The sequence below is a fragment of the Leptosomus discolor genome, chromosome Z (assembly GCF_034619465.1).
Source record: "Leptosomus discolor isolate bLepDis1 chromosome Z, bLepDis1.hap2, whole genome shotgun sequence".
NCBI lineage: Eukaryota > Metazoa > Chordata > Aves > Leptosomiformes > Leptosomidae > Leptosomus > Leptosomus discolor.
In genome coordinates, this window is record NC_141419.1 from 42,763,509 (window position 1) to 42,781,646 (window position 18,138).

The 18,138-nt window shown below is 36.1% G+C and overlaps 1 protein-coding gene across 1 annotated transcript in view; it reads right to left on the minus strand.

Moving 5' to 3' along the window:
• The window catches only part of CNTNAP4 (contactin associated protein family member 4), a 239,362-nt gene that overhangs the window by 183,083 nt on the left and 38,141 nt on the right, over positions 1 to 18,138 (minus strand). The window contains exon 2 of the mRNA XM_086480489.1: positions 10,106 to 10,216. Within this exon, the coding sequence (XP_086336615.1) occupies positions 10,106 to 10,216 (111 nt within the window). The remainder of the gene's footprint in view (positions 1 to 10,105; positions 10,217 to 18,138) is intronic.

Below are 18,138 nucleotides of genomic sequence, written 5' to 3' on the forward strand. Positions count from 1 at the left end.
CAAGTGAATTTCTGTTGTCAAAAGCAGAATTAAAAGCAGGTTAATCTGTGTAATAAATGACTGTGCAAAATAAAGAACAGCTTTTTTTTTTTTTTTGAATTGGTAGGAAAGGAGGGCTTTTCTACTGAAAAAAAAAACCAAAAAAAAACAAAAAAACAAGGCCCAAACAAAAAAATGCACCCTGAAACAACAAAAAACCTGTAATGTGAATTACTCTTAAGAGAAACAAAAAAGTAGTAGTGCTGGTATCCTAGATACATTCACATACTGTATAAAGGAAGAGAATTTTTCACCCTGACCTACTGAAGACTGAGCAGCTGAATTTACTGGTGACCTTTTATTTTCATTTAACATGGTCGATGAGCTATACCTTACAAGATAGGAAGAAAAAGGCAACTTTATGTTTGTTATTAACTTATACCAAGTACCAGTGTGACACTAGGAAGAGTTCACAACAACAAAAATCATATTAAATAAATTATTTAAATTCTAGAATCTTCATGACACTGAAATTTAGGTCCCTAATATTTACAATAGAAGGAGGACTGTAAAAATTACAAAATTGTACAAAGCAGTTGCCCTGTCATGATATTTATGGAAATTTTGGATTCTTTTTTATGCTTTGTTTGAAAGGTGAGAAAAAATAAAGAGAACACACAGGTGAAGGCCTTGTGGAGTATCCACATGCTCATAAATTTTTTAACTTGTAGAAAATAACTAATGGAAATACCTTTGATACTGTAAATCACATGAAAATTATTTTTAAGCTATATTACAAGCTATTGATTCCTAAATGACATCAATATATAAAAATGCATAATACTGGACTTTGTATTACTAAACTTATAATAGAATTCTTATTTCTTTTTGTTAGACAATGACAGAGAAAAATGACATAGCAGGCAGACAAGTCTCTAAAAAGGCTAGTTCTATAAAGAAGCTAAAAAAAATCATAAAAGATTTTACTGATTGCATCCAAATCAATTCTGTTTAACTCTACCTCACTATCTACCATCATGCCAATTTAACTGGCTTAAAAAGACCCTCAAAGTACATTATCATTTCTGTTTGTACATCAACAATCCTGCTAATGGAGCTACCTGACATTTTCTGTTGATTTTAGACACTGGGAGGATTTACAGGAACAACTGCACTACAGATGAAGAAAATCATAAAGCCTAGTTTACATAGTTACCTTGCAAGCTTAGCTGGTGACTGCTGGACCATAGCAGTTTTGTGTGATATTTATACCAGGAGTAATGAACAGAATTAATTTTAACATGGACAAGAACATTACTGTGCTATTATACAATGTCCTGGACAATTGAAACCTTTGTTATACCCTCTTTCCATTCACTACATCCAAATAATTTATTACAACCTGTCTGATTATCAGTCAAGCTCCTGGACAACAACAAAATTGATTGATGAAGTAGGGATAGATTTCATTGTTCACTGGAAATCTGAAGGAAATATAGTAGCAAACATAATGTGATGATTTTATTTTAAAATAATTTTCATTATCTAACATTAATTCCTTTGCCTAACTCTTTACATACAACAGCTTGTAACTGAAAATTATTTAGAATATAAATTATTTCTGTTTTGGAAAAAAATTAAAGGATATATGATGGTTAGACAGAGACTGCTGTTCTTCAGCCTGCTGGGAGAGCAATGATATTTATTGAAAACTGCTAAGTAATAGATTTTCACTGTCAGTCTCATTTCAAAAACTGTCCTCAATTGTCTCTTGAGCAGGACCAGATTGTGACGGAAAGTGTAAAAAAGTGAATGAAAATATAAATATGCATTTTGCATACATAATGCTGTTATTTAATATATAGCTGCATATTTAAGCTGTTGTTTAATATTATGTCTATCTTTGTAATGAATTTGTGTGGCAAGGTTTTGGTAGCGGGGGGATTACAGGGGTGGCTTCTGTGAGAGGCTGCTAGGAGTTTCCCCTATGTCCGATACAGCCAATGCCAGCCAGCTCTAAGATGCACCTGCCGCTGGCAACCCGTCAGCGATGGTGATTTTGCCTCTGGGATAACGTGTTTAAGAAAGGCAAAAAGTTATTTTGCAGCAGTAATTGCAGTGAGAGAAAGGAGTGAGAATATGTGAGAGAAACAACTCTGCAGACACCAAGGTCAGTAAAGAAGAAGGAGGGGGAGGTGTTGCTCCAGGTGCCGGAGCAGCGATTCCGCTGTAGCCTGTGGTGAAGATTATGGTGAGGCAGGCTGTCCCTCTGAAGCCCATGGGTTGTGGAGCAGATGACTGCCTACACCCGTGGAGGACTCCACGCTGGAGTCGTTGGGTACCTGAAAAGCTGTGACCCTGTGGGAAATCTGCACTGGAGCAGGCTCCTGGCAGGACCTGTGGACCTGTGGAGAGAGAGAAGCCCACACTGGAGCAGGTTTGCTGCTAGTGACCCCATGGAGGGGGGCACGCTGGAGCAGTTCATGAAGAACTGTAGCCTGTGGGAAGGACTCACACTGAGAAGTCATGGAGGACTGTCTCCAGTGAGAGGGGACCCCACACTGGAGCAGGAACAGTGTGATGAACTGATCATGACCCCCATTCCCTGTCCACCTGCACTGCTTGCGGGGAGGAGGGAGAGAAATCAGGAACAAAGTTAAACCCAGGAAAGAAGGAAGGTGTAGGGGGAAGGCGTTTTAAGATTTGGTTTTATTTCTTATTACTCCTCTCTCAGTTAATTGGTAATAAATTACTTTTTTTTTTTTTTTCCTGAGTTAAGTCTGTTTTGCGTGTGAAGGTAAATGCTGAGTGATCTCCCTGTCCTTATCTCAACCCATGAGGCTGTTGTTATATTTTTCTCTCCCCTGTCCAGTTGAGGAGGGGGAAAGTGATAGAATGTCTTTGGTGGGCACCTGGCATTCAGCCGGGGTCAAACCACCACAATCTTTAATTTTGGATTTGATTTAATATTTTAAATATAAAATACTATTAATGGACATTTTATTTCTGTTCACTTGTATAACAAAACAATAAGACAAAGTCAAGCCAAAGTTGCTTTCCACCAGTTAGTTCTACTTTAGATATTGTCAATTTAACGTGAGCAGTCTGTTACTTCCTAGCAATTATATTGTTTCATGAGTCTTTATTTTACTTTCAGCTCTTACATACTATTTTCTGAAGCGGCTTAGTATCAGATTTTCTGTGTCTCTTAGATGTATAAAGATGTAGATTAAAATGTAGTATAAAAAATGTAAATAATGTTATGAAGGTTATGATAGTATTTAGTTAAATTACCTGCCTATCTGACACTGAAGGAAATAATAACTAAGATATTAATGAGAATACCGCTATTTTGTAGAACTTTGAGATTAATTTAGCCTAGAAATACTGACCTCTCATACTAGCCGAGCTGGTATGGCAGTACTGACCCAGTGCAATGGCAATATGAGTAGGATCATAATACAGAAAAACACATGTTGTATGCCAGCAAATTGAGCACTAACAGGTTAAGGAAAAATATTTTAAAGGAGATAGCAAGAGGCAGATCCTTTGTCAAATTACGTCTATGAACTTTTTGTAGGGGTGTGGCAGGAATAAAGTTTTGTGGTTTTATATTATTTTTCTTTAGAATCGAAAAAATTAAGAGATCTTAAAGTTGGATTTTAACACACTCAAATTTGTTTTCCACTACAACTGAAATTAGTCAAGATTACATCATATGGAAAATTTCCTACCCTTTTTTAATTTAGGAAGTTTTCCAAAATCTCTGATCTTGGCCCATCTAGCAATAGTTGAATGCTTTGGAGTACTTTTGATTTGCCAATATAAAAATACAACTCCCCTCCTGCCTTGAATATGCAAGGAAAAATTTTAGGAAAATCAGATGCATCAGCACTTATGATCTACTTTTCCATTCCTCAATATATTAAAGGAGTTATTATCTTAAATTATTTATTGCTGCAAAACAGGCTTGAGAGTCGAATTCTGTTATGACTCTCTAAAAGACATCATATTGACTCAAATTTTGGACAAAAATCAGCCTTCATCTAAGATTTTAAAAACATATTATTTAAAAATATTTAAACCTAAAATATCAATACGGACAGATCAAGATTTCTGTTTTTTATTATATAGAGTTTAGCAAAGGTAATAGCATACATGAGTTCTAGCAAATTCGATTTCTGAAACAAATTTTTACTTGATCTTGCTCTCAATCCATTGGAGATTGCTTCTAAGAGTATTTTAATAAACTAGTTCAAGGCAACTTTTTGCAAAAGTTGTTCTCACTTTTTTATATTCCCATATCTGTATTTCAGGTAGAAAAGCACTCTCAAGCACACTCTCCTGTGTTCACTGAAGCTGGTGGAAACTTGATAATTTCTTAAAATTTGTAGTGCACCTACAATACCATCTACAACTTTTGTGTATGCCCATGTATTTTCTTTAAGGTGTTTAAAGCAGGTGTTAAAACCATTTTCTATAAAAAAGTGAAGCTGTACAACGATATTTAAAACAATTTCATAATTAATATGCTGAGAGATTGATAGCAATGTTCTCACTGAAAGCCATAATTATTGCAGCAGTTAAAGAAAAAAAAATCTGTGATTTCTTCCTTAGAAACTGAATGGTACAGGATTTTCACTGACAATATAGCAGAACGCATCATCTTTTATGCATAAGTCACTGTAGCCACTGCTTATTTTATTTGGTTTAAAAATAAAGGATTTCTATTGTCACTTTTGCCTTTTTTCGCAACACACCTACAGAAGTCTGGTAAGTCATAAAAATTTAAGCCATGATGTTAGCAGGATCAACTTAAATTTGCTGTTATTATATAAAAACACAATGATTACTATCAGATTGTATCTTTTCATTCAAGCTTAATTTTCTTATTGCTTGTGCTAAAGCAAAATATTAGCCCTAATGAATTTTATTTGCATACTAATGAAATGGAAGGAGTAAGCTCTTTCTAATTATCTTTTGGTGACTAACAAACCTAGCTGCTATTAAGTTTTTTCGTTTATTTGGGTTTTTTTATTTTAATTGTTAGCATTACATTATGCAGGTTAAACTGTTTCTTAAATAGTAAAAAAGAAAATTGCTGAAAACAGACCTTTCTTCTTATGTGGGAGAAATGTTATTTTTCTTTAACTGTTTCCTTGATGTTTTCTTTAACTACTGATAGGTAGTATTCATTTATCCATTTTGACCTGCTTAGTGCAAGTTCTCAAAAAGTGATTAAACTATAGTGTTTTATACGGGGAAAAAAAGAAAAAAAAAAAAAAAAAGATGGAGTTTACAGTACCATATTGAATAAGCTATCTTTTAAATGCTCTTTGAACTGAAATAAGTGCAATAAGTTGTATTTGATATTCAGTGAAATGATGAGGTAAAGATTAATGAAAAAGACATATACACACCACAGAAAAAACAGGTCTGGTAGCTGTTAGTGCATTCAAGTTTCCAGGCTGCTTCTGAAAATCTGGCAATGTAAGCTGACAGCATAATTAACATACATGGGTTTCTTCCTATTTCAGGGAAAAATAAAGCTGTAAGCCAGACTTTTTGGCCACTTAACAACTTTTATATTTAATTTTTTTCTGTCATATTCTAAACAAGTAATTGTGTGAGAGTATGGGACAAGGCAGTCACAGCCAAATCATTTTCCAGCTCATTTAGCTGCCTAAATATCAAAGCTCTTCCATGGGTATGTGTAGTCTTGTAGAGCAAATTTCTGAATTATTTGCCTGTAAAGTTGCAGAAGTTCATTAATTTAAAAGAAGGCCCTCATTCTTGGGTATAATGGTTCACAGTCCCATTAATAAATCTTTTCCAGTGAGATAGGAACGGTGAATGAGAGGGCTTTATGTATATACAACTAGCGAAGTCCTGATCCCACTGCAGACAAAACCAGAAGACTTTGACCTCAACAATGACATAACCTTCTCCCTGTCTGAACAGAGGTCTCTTCCACAGATCATGGTTGGGAAATAACACTTCAAGAAACTTCCTATATTTGCAGATGGAACAAATTGTCTGTAGTGACAATCTTCAGCTGACTACTCATCATGAAAGTTATTGGCAAACAGTGGACAGAGGCACATCCTTGATGGCTCAGGTTAGATATTAGTACTTATGGTTCCTACCGCTAATCCTAGTAGGCATGCTCTGCTTTTTATAAAAAAACACCAAAACTTTTTCTTTGGACCAAGTGCCTACTTTTAAGATGTACAAATCCTCATGTGAACAGATACATTAAAAGCACCTCCCATAAACATTTTTTTCTACCACCTACCCACAGTGGTAGAACTAGCTGTAGAAAGCCAAGTTTTGCAACAAGCCTTTCAGGATCCAGAATTTTACAATACAGTTTACTAGTAAAGTATACAGCTATATGGACAGCAAGATCTCCTTTCTTCTGTTTGTATATATAAAAACTTGTCTATTTCTTTTTGCTAGAGAACATGCTGATGGTGAATTGCTAATTCAGCTCAACTCCCACATCAATTTCGGCCACAACTTTGTGGGATACAGTTCTTATCCGATAAGTACGACCTCTGTTCTTTCTTCTAAACACTTTATAACTCACCCTGTTGAAGTGCTTGTTTCAATAGGTGAATTTATTACCATATATCTGCATTATTGCTTTGCCATTATTATTTATTATTTAACCAATTTTTATGTCATTTACGCATTTCATCATAAATGGTTTGTGATTAGTTGTTATAATCAACAAAAGTATTGAATAGTTAGCCTTACAGTTTCCTCTGAACTTCTATGGAAATGCCTTTAGACAGTAACAATAAACACTCTTTGCAATCGACCAGCTAGCTCTTAATCCATTTAATTTGGACTGTATTGATATTGTGGTATTATTTAAAATTAAAAAGTCATACCACATTAGGTCAAAAGTCAAATTCCACATATATTAAATCCCTGAATTTATGTCTTCTAACCTCAAATAATTAAATCAGGGGTTTAAAAGATCTATTTTTCCATAAAAATGATTGTCTTTTCTGGATTTTTTACTTTATTCTTGTTATTTGACTCTTCTATCTACTTTTCCATTATTGCAAGCAGAGATGATGTCAGAGTAACTACCTCAGCAGTTAGCAGGAGTATTTATTGACTGTGCTTGAGTATTGAATATTTGCAAATCTTCAGGAAACCAATGCATTAATAACAATTAAAAGTTTGAAAAACATTTGAGAAGTTATTCCTAGATGTTATCACTTTCCTTAACTGTTAATTGACTGAAAAACCTTTTTTGTCGTCATGTAGTTCAACCACATTATTCTTTTCCTTTACAGAGAGCTGAAACATAATTGCAGTTAGCTGTTTTACTACTCTGTCTCTGTTGACACCATTTTTATTGTCTTCATTTAAACTCCACACTGTAGTTTGGGGTTTTTTTATACTATAGCATTCTCTCCTCAATTCTTTTAATTTTCCTGTCCATTTTCTACGTTTAGTAAACACAATGCAATACGGTTAAATAACTATTTCCCCCTTCAGTGCAACTTGTCACATCCCTGTGTTTCTTGTTAATTTCTACCTTTTTTTTGCCAATTGAAACAGTCTAGGTTCATATGCATCTTTGTTCTGTTTCTTTACTGATGAATGACAACAATTTGACTCCTAAGTAATCTGTGTAAAAATACTGTACTTTTTTCATATCTAGATTGTGTTCAATTTTCCTTAATTTTGTCATTTTAAGCACCAAATATATTGGATTAAGACCATAATTCTGCTTGTCTAAATTGAATATTAGAAGGTCATAATCACTTCTAAACACTAACTTTGGCTGAATAAACTATTTGATTTTATTCAAAGTAGAGAATTATCTATATTAAAGGCAAAGCCATTTACAATTATCAATTTATTTTGAAACTGTAATAATGTTTATTGCTTCCATGAAATCATTGACAACACAGAAGTCCAGGTTATATTCTCCTAACAGATTGCAACTTAAGACACAACTCATTGAGGTCTCCCAGGATTGCACCTCAGTCTCCCTCTTGAGTCATCAGTAATAATTACATAAAAATCAGTGCCCATAGAAGCTCCTTCTTCCATAAGCCCATTTAGCAGCTTCAGTCACTGCGTGCTCATGTTGGACAGCTTACCAACAGGTGTGAAGTCGAGCTTCATAACTTCCTTAAACTTAGACTACACGGTGGATCATGGCTGATTTACAAAGACGAAAGATGACTAGAAGCAGTAAGATGTGTTTTTGGATATCTAAACTGATTTAATTTCAACCCAGACCTTAGGTGTTTTTAAAGCCCTAATTTTAAATCAAGTATTATTTTTAGGTCTGTCAACAAGTGGAGTTTTTTTTACCATTAACACCATATTGTAACATTTTAATAAAATCCTTCCTAAATATATTTATTCCTCCATAGCATCAGAGCTGTAATGTTAATACATTATGGTGCTGGGGCAAAAAAAGAAGAAAAATTACCTTTAGTACGTTATTGACGGGAATAACTGAGCTCCTGGATACTTGTCTAATAGGGCTGGTGACTGAGATTTCTCAGTATATCAGTATTTCAAAGTTAATTTTTATCTTTTTAATGACATTCATATATTTGCACTTTTTCTATTCGTCCTCTAAGAGAAAAAATATTATTTATTACGTCCCTCCCAAATTCCTTCTCTCTAAATTGGAGCAATACGGATTTGATAGACTGTTCAGTGGATGAGGAATTGGTTAGATGGTTGCATCCAGGGACCAGTGGTCAATGGCTCGATGTCCAGATGGAGATTGGTGACAAGTGGTATCCATCAGGGGTCTGTACTGGGATCAGTGCTGTTTAGTATCTTCATCAATTTACACAGATGGTGGGATCGCGTACGCTATCACAAGTTTGTTGATGACACCAAGTTCAGTGGGGTGGTTGACATGCCTGAGGGACAAGATGGCGTCCAGAGAGATGTGGACAAGCTTGAGAAGTGGGCCCATGTGAATGTCATGAAGTTCAACAAGGCCAAGCACAAGGTCCTGAATCTGTGTTTGGGCATTCACCAGTATCAATACAGACTAGGGGATGGAAGGATCAATAGCAGCCCTCCCAAGAAGGACTTCAGGGTGTTGGTGGGTGAGAGACAGAATCGGCAACGTGTGCTTGCAGACCAGAAAACCAATTGTATCCTGGACTGCATCAAAAGAAGCATGCCCAGTAGGTTGAGACAGGTGATTCTGCCCCTCTACTCTGCTCTGGTGAGACCCCACCTGCAGTACTGTGTCCCACTCCAGGGCCCCCAGCACAAAAACACATCAACCTGTTGAAGTGAGTTCGGAAGAGGGCCACAAAAAATTATCAGAGGGATGGAACACCTCTCCTATGAGGACAGACTGAGAGAGTTGAGATTGTTTAGCCTGGATAATAGAAGGCTCAGGGAAGACCTTATTGTGGTATTTCAATACTGAAAGGGGGCCTATAAGAAAGATAGGGGCAATCAGTTTAGCAGGGCCTGTAGTGATAGGACAAGGGGTGATGGTTGATTCAGACTAGATATAAGGAAGAATTTTCTTACAATGACATTGAGACACTGGAACAGGCTGCCCAGACAGATGGTAGAAGACCCATCTCTGAAACATTCAAGGTCAGATTGGATGAGGCTCTGAGCAACCTGATCTATCTGAAGATGTCCCTGCTTACTGAAGGGGAGGGTTGGACTAGATGAACTTTAAAAGTCCCTTCCAACCCAAACTATTCTATATTTCTAGGATTCTATGATTATTGTCTTGCTAAGAAACAAAATTAGGAGTCTTAGCATTAGACACAAATATATGTCCAAAGTTGTCTGCATTTTATACTGGAAAATCACATGAAAATTTTGGTTTCAGTCAGGATAAATCCTTCATACTAAAATTAGTAAACGGTCACAAGTGTCTGAACGTATAATTTTACCACAAAATACCTAGTGCACACGGCGAAGTAAATTCTTTGAGACTGCTCTACCTTCCTATTCTCCTTAAAACAGCAAACATAACTCTCTTCAGCCCAAATAACCCAGAATATGCTCACTATGTATCATTTCAACATTGTGCACAGGTAAAAAAATGTTTAAAAAGAACTTGTAAAAAAATAACATCAATCAACCAATAAAATGAACTCACCCTCTCTTCGATTAAGCCTTGCAAATCCAGGGCTGTGGCTGCTAGACAGCTCTGATGAACCGCTGAATGATGACTGAGGCAAAGCAGACACCATCTGATCATCACAATTATCTGCCAGTGAAAAATATCATGTTCAGGTCAATACAGTGAATGACACTTAATGGAAATGTAATCAAAGAGAGCATTAGAAAAATATCTGAATCAGCCCTGTATCTGAGAGCAGCACAACTCTAAATATTTCCTCTTGCTCTATTATGTGTTAAAGTATCAGTACTAACACAGCACTTTCTTTTTCTTTTTCCTTTTTTTTTTTTTTAAATGCAGTTTTCATGAGACTACCAGGGTGTAATTTATTATGTTCAACTGGCTGTACCTACCCACTTCTAACCTAACTTCTGAGATCATACTGATGAATGATTCACGGCTCACTCACTATCATTTACATGGATAGCAACTGACATCTTCAAGCCCTGGTTGTAGCACAAAGCTACAACCTCAGGACATGCTTTTTATTTTCTTTAGACCTAATGCCAGCACAGGTCTGTACAACTGCATTTAATGTGTAATCACATTAAATATAGTTATTTCTTTAAAAATTCCCTCCAAACCAAAAGAAATAAAAAATAATTTCTTACCTTTCAAGCACTTTAAGAATGACAAAATGGAAAACCTTTTGCTTTGCCAGTGGTATGAGTCTTTGATAAAGACGCAGCACAAAATCATTATTGCACAGTTATTAGTATGCAAGGCCTAACACCATACAGAATGAAACCTGAGTGTTTCAGAAAAAGAAGACTTAACTGCAGTTCACAATCAATGGTGCACAAGCAAACAAATGCTAATCAATAACTTGGATGTTAAATGCCTCTCCAGCTCAATTACTATACAGGGCATGTGTTCATTCTCCATTTAAATTTGAAAAATATAAATTGAAAATCAGTATCTGTTCTAGATTTAGCTGAAAGAAGACTGACCTTAAAACACTAGAAGAAGTGTAATCAAGTCTTTCCCTTGCTATACTGTGCTGCCATCCGTTGCTTGGAAAATGAGAGGAAATTATGTAAATATCTTTATGAAATGGTTCTCGTTAGGACAAATACATTGTCTGGATGCAACTGATAAGTGACAAGTTACAGGTGAGTCCTTCTAACACTTCTGTTTGTCTACCAGATTTCCACTATCAAAATAATGAATACTTATTAATACAACATATTTTTGTGACTCAGTGATAATTAATTATTTCTGCTGGATAATAATAGATATTTCTAACTCACAGCAATACTTTTATATGAACATCTGAAAGGGATTTTTTGATCACTTTAAAAAAAACCTTTTTTTTTAAAGTTGGTTCATTTTGTTCTTTAAGCAAAACTCTGATACTGATCATGACTGCTACATTTAGAAGTTCTCTCAAATCTCGTACATGATATCCTGTCACTACAAACAAAAGGATATATTAATTGCTCTTGATAAGCTCACATATACCACAATCCTATCAAATTCAGAGTACCTCACTCGTGAAAAAAAAAACAACCCACAATTATTATTTACATTCATAAGTTTTTTTCCTGCTTTAGTTTTCTATAATACGAACTGCAAAATTTTATAACTACTTTTTATTGTCTAACCACAAGCTCATTTTTCACTTCATTATCCACAGATTAGATTTATAATGGTCAAAGAGGCTGTGCTATTGGGACAAACTGTCCAACTAGTAAGCACAGAAGAAGCAAAAATTTAAGGGAAACGAGATTTCATCTCTACGATCAAATGCATTGCATTGATAAGTCTTAGAAAAGGATCTCATTAGCAAAAGCTTTCTTTACAGCACAGAAAATAAAAAGAACTTGTTAGTCATTAACTATACCAGAAACAGAAGAGTATGATGCTGCTGTTTCACACAGAGAGCTACTTATACTGCTCACACAAGGGAGCACTTCAAGTGCCACTGATCCTGTCAAAGCCTACATGGTAAGCCTAGATATTAAGATGAAAATTAAAAGGACAGAATAGACAGACATTTTCACCCAAATCTAAAATCATAGAATCACATAATAGTTTGGGTTGGAAGGAAACGTTAAAGGTCATCTAGTCCAACGCCCCCTACAGTGAGCAGGGACATCTTTAGCTACATCAGGTTGCTCAGAGCCCTATCCAACCTGACCTTGAGTGTTACAGGGATGAGGCTTCTACCACCTCTCTGGGTAGCCTGTTCCATTGTTTCACCACTTACAAACACTAGCAGATAAACAACAGCAAATGCACTATGTTTACAACATCCCTGGGTCTAAGTCTTCACAACTTGTTAATTCAGAAGAAAAAAAATAATTTCCACCAGATGGATGAGACAGCTGCCTTTGTATTACTTGCTTCTGCTGACTACACTTTTCACCTTTTTTCCTCCTAATGTACAAGTTGGAAAGGAATCAATAGCACTTCTGCCTGGATGGCCTAATAAATATATTTCTGTGAAACTCATATATTGCTTTGAGATATTCCCAGAAGAACTCATCGAGCACTATATAGTATTTATCTCGTAATAAATATGTCAATCTTGACAATGGAAGGTAAATAAACAGTTGAATAGACATAAGATGTTATCCAAAATCCAACAGTGCAAAACACTTTTTTGCCTTTACACAATAACGATTTAAAAGGAATGAGCAACGTATCACAAACAGATATACTCTGAATAATTATGCATTTTTTTTACAACAGCTGCTATGCTTTATTTCAGGAAAATTGTTTACTATCAACTCATTTTTTTATTGCTTAGTAGATGTTGGTTGAAACATGTTTTGTTCATGTTCAAAATTTAGCGAGAGTTTAGTAAGAATTCCAGAATTAAATCCAAAACACTTTGTAGAAATCAGACAGGTGGTCAGCTTTGAGTTTTTTCTCAAATTTAATAAAAGTGAATGAAAACATCTGTACAGCATGACAATTCTATATGGTTTCACCTACAGTGGGAGACATACTACACAATGAAACACTGAATGTAGTGTTTTCCCAAATCCTACTGATGAGCTCTTCATTTCTCTTGGACACCCTTCCTTTGTACTACAGAACAGATCTCACTGCTAATGGTGATCTAGAGCTTTCTAGGGGTATTTCTCACAGTTCCTTCAGGCTAAATGAATACTTAAGTAGTCTAGTCTAATACAAGTTCAAAAACAAAAAATTCTAGTTACAAGCTATGTGTCATATAGCTTTGATTAGATTTTTGTGATAAATATGTTTTTCTTTTTTAAAGAGTAGCTAAGGATACCAAAACTGTAAACAAATCTTATGTTTCTGTAATATGCACAAAAAGCAGGTATCAAATAAGGCTTTGTGAAGGAAAGAATATGTATTTAACTGTGTGATTCTGATGTAGAGACTTTTGGCGAACAAAATCAAACTGAGGCCTACAGAATTATTTTACAGTAACTGTACAATGAAAAGAGTCAGGAATAATTTGAAATGCTAGGGTTGGCTAGTGCATTACACTGATGTGAGCTGTGACAGTTGCTATTTAAAAGAACAATGTGTGAAATAAATAGTATTCAATAGGACAGAAAGCCATTAGTCTGGGAATAAGGTATGAAAAGCTGAAGTGTAACTAGTAAAAAAAAAAGCAAGAATGTGCAAGTGGGGGAAAGGATACATAAACAATAATATATTACCTGTTTCATCTTCAAATGAAAAAAATTATCTTTATATAAGGCATGCCTTTCCATATACCATCATTCCAGTGCAGATTTAATCAAATTTATAAAGTAACTGAGGCATTTCATAGGCATAAAACTGTAAAAGTTGCATCTGCAAAGTATGCCTATCATTTATCTTTCAACTTCAAATACTATATCATTATGCAAATACAGAGTAAACCAAGAAATTATTCACACAGTGGTACCATAAATTACATAGATCATGCCATATGATCTACAACAGATGGAGTTTGAATAGGATATCATGTAGTAAAAAAGTTATCACAGTTACGTTTATAAGACTATAGTTGATCAAATATATTACGTGTCTTCAACCAAAACAGCAGCTTGATAAAATAAAAATAAAAATAATAATAAAAATAGTAAAATACTAGGATAACCTGAGATTTGTTTCTTCGGAATGCATAAGGGTATATTTTCATTTTTATATAGTGAAAAAATGCAATGTGATTCGTAGGCATAAACCTTATTTTTACTTTTGCATCATCAAGAATATATGGCACTGATTTTAGTTCGAATGTAACAATCAGGCTGCTATTGGTCATCTAAATTTTTGGCATGGTCCATATTGGAAACTCACAGATTTTCACACATTTCAATTTGAGTGCAAATTTACTTTGAATAATCAAACCTCAGGGTCCAGTGCTTAGTTACTGTGGGTAGACATGCAATAAGGATTCTATTCATTATCCAAAAAGTATATATATTACATTGATATGTTCACTTTATTCAAGATATATCTTAATTCAAACCAAAACAGCACAACCCAAGAATATACACAAATTAACATATTACAATTTCATTTTTTTAATGAAATTAATTCCAGCTATTATATTGTTGTATACAACTTTTTCCTTAAAATTTAGTTTACTCAAAACATTCTCCACAAACAGAAACTACCAATTTCTTAATAAATTATTGAACTTCTGGTAAAGCAGGGCATAGGTAACAAAGAAAGAAAAAAGAATATAATGATTAAGTTCCCTAAAAAACTGTTAACACCTTCAGCTTTATCAAAGACTCAAAGAAAATAGTGCGTGCCTAATGAGCAGAGTAATAAACATTTTATCATTAACAAAAAAAAATCTGTTCCCGTAACTCACATGAAAACAAAATAGCAACAACAGAAACAAATCAAAGGAAGTTTAATAATCTTTCCTCAATTAGGCAAAACTGAACACCTCATCATCAGAGACGCAGACTAGCTAGGAACAACAGGAAATGCAGTCTTAGTGGAACAGAATAGAAGAAATAGTAACTCTAGGACTCTCTAAGAGGTCTATTGATGTTCATTTTTCTCACGCAGCTGGAGCTGCAATGTTTAGTAACAATCAACTTCACTACCATTAATACATTCAGGTTTGAATAAATGAGTATCTGTGATCAAAAACTTAATGAAAAGAAGTGAGGTTCTTAAAAATAAGAGATGTTTCGTACTGTAGCAGCAGGGCCAGTACTTGCTAAAACCTCAAAAATGGTGCCACAATAACTACCCTCCAATAGGTATTTTTAAAGCTATAATTCAGTCCTATGGACTTCAAAGTGTTTGTTTTCCTATTACTGTGAAGATCAAATATCCTTAAGCCCATCTACTGTTTTCAAAAGAAGGTATTATATTTTCACTAGGAGTGCTCACATATCTCATTTACTTAATAGAATTTTTAAATATATTAATTGTGACAACTTAGTCTTCAGTCCATGTGTAGGCTTGTAATTAGTTTCAAAAGATTCATTGAATGTAATGAGATTCATGTGACATAGATAAAAGATGTACTACTCTCCTTCTTTTGCTGAGAAGTATTGACCATTATGCTGATCCCGACCGTGGTGGACTCTTCATCAATGAGGATAAGAATAATGAGGAAAAGTCAAGTTGATAGATTTACAGAAAATTAGGTTAGTTTCAGGCCTTCTAGCAACACAGTATGCAATGTCACTAAATGTGAAACTGGCCTGTGGTTGCTGCTGCTGCTATATGCTACCCCCAGCACTTGTTTCCTGACCAGGGATAAGTTCAGAGAGCTGGAGTGCTTCTTCATCTTGGGTCTACTGCTTTGTAGCTAAAAAATGAAAACCAACTAATTAAAAAACTTTCATTGTTTCAAGCATACCTCTCTGAGCTCCTTGAAGCACTTCTTAGCCACTAGTGTTTCCCTTTTCCACTCTTCAGTTCATTCTGTGGAATATTTTTAGACATTTCCACATAACTGCATTTGAACTGCATATAGGAGCCATAGAAGCTCACAGTGCTTTTCTTTCCCAAGGATTTCTGGCTGTTTTCAGCTGCTTACTACTTTGAAAAATGTTAATGCTTCAAGACGAAATTTTATTGGTGATTTGCTCAGTCTGATATTTTTGTTTGTTTGTTTGTTCAAACGTAAGTTTTCATCAATAGATTTCAGCTATTTCTTGGGGAGGGGTGGGGGGATAAGGAGGGGAGCTGATTGCCCAAGATGAAGACGGTCTTTAGGCTTTTGTAACAGTTCCTCTGTAAATGTAAAGAATGATTTATAAAGCAATAACCTTCATGTCAGGGATGATTCATTTATTGAATTTGAAACAAAATTTTCCAGTTTTGTTAGAAAATTGTTAGACTTTGCTGTGGTTCACACAAATTCAGCACAGAACTCTGACACTTAGCAGTCAATTGTTCCTAATATACTATTCACATCAGGCATGTGATGTTTATCTTGACATAAAACATGCAATGCTATATTTCCTTTCTTTCAAGGGTTAATCCTCATTTCATAATTGCAGTTATTTCATGCCAAGCAGGTATCATAGAATGGTTTGGGTTGGAAGGGTCCTTAAAGATCATCTAGTTCCAACCACCCTGCATGGGCAGGGACATCTTCCACTAGATTGGGTTGCTCAAAGCCCCATCCAACCTGGCCTTGAACACTGCCAGGGAGGTGGCATTCACCACATCTCTGGGCAACTTGTTCCACTGCCTCACCACCCTCACGAGTAAAAGCTTCTTCCTTACATCTGATCTAAATCTACCCTCTTTCAATTTAAAGCCGTTTCCCCTTGTCCTATCACAACACACCCTTGTAAAAAGTCCCTGTCTTTCCTGTAGGGCCCCTTTAAGTATTAAAAGGGTGCTAGAAGGTCTTCCCAGAGCCTTCTCTTCTCCAGGCTCAACAGCCCCAGCTCTCTCAGCTTGTCTTCATAGGAGAGGTGCTTCAGCCTCTTGATCATCTTTGTGGCCCTCTTCTGGACTTGTTTCAACAGGTCCGTGTCTTTCTTATGCTGAGGGCCCCAGGCATTCCAGGTGGGGTCTCACCAGAGCAGAGTAGAGGGGGAGAATCACCTCCTCGACCTGCTGGCCACACTTCTTTTGATGCAGCCCAGGATCCAATTGGCTTTCTGGGCTGCGAGTGCACATGGCTGGCTCATGTTCAGTTTTTCATCCACCAGCACCCATAAGTGCTTCTCTGCAGGGTTGTTCTCGATCCACTCATCACCAAGGCTGTGCTTAAGATTGCCCCGACCCAGGTGCAGGAGCTTGCACTTGGCCTTGTTGAACTTCATGAGGTTTGCACAGGCCCACATCTCCAGCCTGTCAAGATCCCTCTGAATGGCCTCGCTTCCCTCCAGCCTGTAGACCACACCACAAAGCTCAGTGTAATCATCAAACTTGCTAAGGGTGCACTCAATCCCGCTGTCCATGTTACCAACAAAGATGTTTAATTGTGCCAGTCCCAATGCCAGTGAAGCCATGTTGGCTGTCACTCATCGTGTCCTTATTTTCCATTTGTCTTAACATATTTTCAAGTAGGATCTACTCTATCATCTTGCTGGGCACAGAGGCATCTCCATTTTTTCCCTTTTTAAGAATCAGGGCTATGTTTCCCCTTCCCCAGTCAGTGGCAGCTTCACCAGTCTGCCACAACTTCTCAAATATGATGGATAGTGGCTTAGAAGCTTCGTCCCCGGTTCCCTCAGGACTCATGGATGCATGTCATCAGGTCCCATAGATGCATCTCATCAGGTCTCATGGACTTATGCATCTGCAGGTTCCTTAGACGGTCTCAAACCTGATGCTCCCCTACACTGGGTGGTTCTTCATTCTGAAAGTCCTTGCCTTTGCCTTCTGTGACTTGGGCAGTGTGGCTGAAGTATTTGCCAGTGGAGACTGAGGCAAAGGAGTTGCTGAGTATCTCAGCCTTCTCAATATACCAGGGAACCAGGTCTCCTATATCGTTCCAGAGATGGCCCACATTATCCTTAGTCATCTTTTTTTCACCCATACCTATAGAATTTTTTCTTGTTGACCTTGATGTCCCTGGGCAAATTTAATTCTCTCTTTCTGGAGAGGGC